The 4,197-nt window shown below is 43.1% G+C and overlaps 1 protein-coding gene across 1 annotated transcript; it reads right to left on the bottom strand.

Annotated features, from left to right (window-relative positions):
• Positions 1-336: 336 nt before the first annotated feature.
• On the bottom strand, positions 337-2,974 carry sycp3 (synaptonemal complex protein 3). Its single transcript, XM_067236081.1, has 8 exons — positions 2,872-2,974; positions 2,713-2,770; positions 2,520-2,554; positions 2,256-2,373; positions 2,067-2,166; positions 1,239-1,337; positions 601-705; positions 337-390 (listed from the first exon to the last, which is right to left on the bottom strand). The coding sequence occupies exons 1-8, from the start codon at positions 2,972-2,974 to the stop codon at positions 337-339; spliced, it is 672 nt and encodes a 223-aa protein (XP_067092182.1).
• Between the last annotated feature and the right edge of the window lie 1,223 nt (positions 2,975-4,197).

The following is a 4,197-nucleotide window of genomic DNA, read 5'->3' as shown; positions in this document are numbered from 1 at the left end:
CGCAATTACATGTATTATTTTTATTATATAACTCACTGGTAACAATATATATATATATATAGAGATATTTTTAAAATCCCATCCACATCCCAACATGGCTTCAATGAAGTAAACTAACAGGCTTAAATGACAAAGTAAACACAGCCATCTAAAAGGTGTACACTCAGTAAAACACTAACCGGTCAACAAACCACCAGAACAAGCTGTATCTTCACTGCATAAAGGAGCCTGCTGCCGTTCCTCATGAACCGTTAGCTGTAGCGACACTGGTGAACCATCACCGCCCGACGCTCTCAGGTAGGACAACTTCTCCTCAGCTTCCTGCACCCTGACATCCTACATCAGCAGAGACTGGAGAGACTTGCGAACTGTGGCCATCTCTTGCTGTTGCTGTGAATTCAAACAGATCCATTGTTGGTGGAGAATATGTTTGTTTTTTGAATATACATTGGTGCCCCTTTAGTCATGGAGCACATTATAACATGAATGGGGTTAGACCTAGACTCTGAGGGGTCTTTCCACCACCAGAGTGCAGCCACAGACACAATCAGACCCCCTGAGTCAACTTCAACCAGGCTTCTGTCATTCCTGTCTACTCACAGTATCCATGAGAATCTTCTTCTGGAACAAGGCCATCTCTTGGCGTAGATCTCCCTGAACGGCAGTCAGCTGGCTGGTGTGGTTCTTCTCCATCGCTTCCAGGCTCTACCGGGGAAGAGCCAGGACACGCACTGTTCCTGTTTCACTTCACTCACATCCTTACCTCCAGCTAGCATGCCAACAATTCATTTATGATTGCTTTGCTGCAGAGGTGTGTTTACCTGGATGTACTGCTCTATAGAGGTGATATGTTTACCTGGATGTACTGCTCTATAGAGGTGATATGTTTACCTGGATGTACTGCTCTATAGAGGTGATATGTTTACCTGGATGTACTGCTCTATAGAGGTGACATGTTTACCTGGATGTACTGCTCTATAGAGGTGATATGTTTACCTGGATGTACTGCTCTATAGAGGTGACATGTTTACCTGGATGTACTGCTCTATAGAGGTGATATGTTTACCTGGATGTACTGCTCTATGGAGGTGGTGTGTTTAACTGGATGTACTGCTCTATAGAGGTGACATGTTTACCTGGATGTACTGCTCTATGGACATGGTGTGTTTACCTGGATGTACTGCTCTATGGAGGTGGTGTGTTTACCTGGATGTACTGCTCTATAGAGGTGTGTTTACCTGGATGTACTGCTCTAGGAGCTGTTTGAGGGTCTTCAGCCTCTGACTCTGTGAAGCCCTCATGTGTTGAAACATCTTCTGCTGGTGCTGGAACATGCTCTGTGTTCAGGGACAAAGTGCGTTTGTAAAAGTCAAACTGAGGAGTTGTATAAGAGACCTGTTCAATGACCAAAGTTCTGGTTGTCGCTTTCAAAACGGCACATATTTAGGAACCTTTTGATTTTAATATCATTCCACAATAGATCTGGTCTGATCTCTCACCCATGTTCAAGTTTTATTTAAGCATCTCCTTTTTCTCGGTTTAAAAGAATTCCTTGCACTCTCATCCCTGTTAGTCGCTCATAATTCCTGAGGAAGAGCGGGTTGTCTCATGCACTGTCAGCTTGGCATTCCTGGGAAGCTGCTGAGCTTATGAGGCAACACCTGATGACCCTTTAAAGGGGGTTTTAAGAAGAGGTCCTTTTCATAAAAAAGAATCTCTCACTTCTGTTTTAAGTTACTGGAAGTCTCTTTGGGGTTGGACTGGGTCCATGAGGCTGTAGCATAGAGCTGAATGAAGGGCCAGCATTTTACATTTACATTTCGCAGACGCTCTTATCCAGAGCGACTTACAGTAAGTACAGGGACATTCTCCCCGAGGCAAGTAGGGTGAAGTGCCTTGCCCAAGGACACAACTTCATTCGGCACAGCCTGGAATCAAACCTGTAACCTTCAGATTACTAGCCCGACTCCCTAACCGCTCAGCCACCTGACTCCCTTGTGGTTTTAAGAATAACAGTTCAGTTTTCCTGATGAATGGTTGGTGTGTGGTGCCTGGCAGCCCCTTACCAGAAGTTTCTCCTCCTGCTCCTTAGACTTCTGTACATCTGTGTCCCACTGTGTGAAGACTGCATTGAACTGGGTGGAGTACGCCTCTGTCACCTCACTCCTGCAGGGCAGATATCAAGTCCAAATGATTCATATGCATTTCTCTTTGTTCCGTTAATGCTCATGTTTAGCAGTTTATCAGTATCTGACCTGTCTTTCTGTTGAGTCTTCCAGAGCTGCTCTATCTTGTGATTGCTGGTCTTCACGGAAGCCTTGGTGAAGGTCTCTAAGCGTTTCCGCTTGGCCTGGAACGCCTTGGTAATGTCGGCTGGAAGCAAAAGGAACCATGACTGATGTACAGACAGCAACGTTGTCAATAGCTGCGTCATTCCAGATCACATACCGATCTACATCAGAGCAAAACAAATATTTGTTGGAAGAGGAGAATTAGTTTAAGTGCCACCTTGACCCTACCTCCAAATCTGTCCAGCATCATCGTAACATTCCCTCTGAACACAGACAAATTGGTGAAAACCAGACATTTCATTTGATCCGATTTCTCCGTGTTTCAAATATAATACACATGTATTTTACATCGCTAAGGAGTTAAAATTCGTGAGCAGAATAGGCCTACAGACAAAAACATTCGGTGTCGACGCTACTGTACCCTTCGGTGATATTATCTTCTTCTTCAGAGGCCATTCTTTTCCTTCCCACCAATGCGTCTGCCACAGAAAGCATGTCCAATTTTCGATAACAATCCTGAAAAGAACTAGCTAACTTCAGAACTTTATTAATAGTGTGGTGGTAAACTGTCGATTTGCACCTTCAGTCACTGATTCGTTCATGCCGTTTCCGTGAGAGTGGCTTGAGGCGGTAATATGGCCTTTCGTTTTGGCTTTCTGAGCACGTCCTTTGTTAGTTGCCATCTTGTTGGGTTTAGCTATTCTTTTTTTATGAAAACAGAAAGATAAGTGAAGAGAATGAACCGATAATTTAGCAGGTAAAGCCAGCAAGCTAACGTAACGACATTTACAACGGCTAGCCTGTACAGTAGTAACCGCTAAGCTAGCTAGATTAGCATTCGCTTTGTCTCTTCATTTCTGGCGGGTTTGAGCTACTGTAGGCTAACCTCATTTTAAAAACATGAATAACCATACTGGTAATTATTGTGAACTGTTTGACGTTGTAATGGTGGTTTTACTTACTGGTGATTTTCCACAGTTTGGGTTCTCTTTGGTCTGAGAAGAGAAGCTGTAAGGGCGGGTGACCTTCTCTAACTGAGCAAATTTTGAGGTAGACTACCGTATAGTACCAGACCTGAGTGTCACTCGGCCAGGCCAGGGCGCCAAGCAACACTACGACACTGCACGAGGATGGATAGAAATGTTTTTTAATTCTGTTGTAATTCGGTCTGTTGCGGCTCAGTAAAGGAAACATAAATGATTCGTCCATCTCCCTACTTTGTCTTCGGGTACGATCTTTGCATCATTTTTCACGTGACCTATCTTCGGATAGCCTACAAGTCGTTGGATCCTCTTAGTGCATCTAAACCAACCAAGATAAATTTGAGTAGGATAGAAGGGAATTACACATTTGTGAGGCAGATAATATTTTTCTAAGAAAAACTCATGCATTAAATACAATAGGCTACATCATGACAGTTTATTTGAAATTGTCATTTATTATCACACTAGCATTTAATTATCGCGGCAAACAAACACTGCTCTGAACTGTAAGTAAAGTTAAAAAGTTAAAATAACAAAACCTGCAGGCCTACTTGTGAATACATTCACGTCTTACTTTACTAAACTAGAATCTGGTCACCCTAACTACACCACGCGAAAGTGAATGAGGTAAGCAAATACTTTCTGTTTCCTCTTCTGAGCCTATAGGGACTACAGATAATGTAAAAAATGATTCAAAGATTCGTACGAGAAGACACAGTCGGGAGATTAACGAATCCTTTACCCGAACACACGGTCGGCAGATGAACTAATCTTTTACCCGAAGACACGATCTGGAGATAAGCGAATCTTTTTCCAGAATAAGGTCGGCAGGTGAAGTTCTTTCGGCTACGAGTCTTTGGATAATTGTTCAAGCGTGTCCAACAGTCAATATAAAACAGTTTAATTGTGCGTGTCCAACAGTC

This window comes from Osmerus mordax, chromosome 1 (assembly GCF_038355195.1).
Source record: "Osmerus mordax isolate fOsmMor3 chromosome 1, fOsmMor3.pri, whole genome shotgun sequence".
NCBI classification, from domain to species: Eukaryota; Metazoa; Chordata; class Actinopteri; order Osmeriformes; family Osmeridae; genus Osmerus; species Osmerus mordax.
The sequence above is the reverse complement of the archived record's forward strand: the minus strand, read 5'-3'. Positions and strand labels throughout refer to the sequence as shown.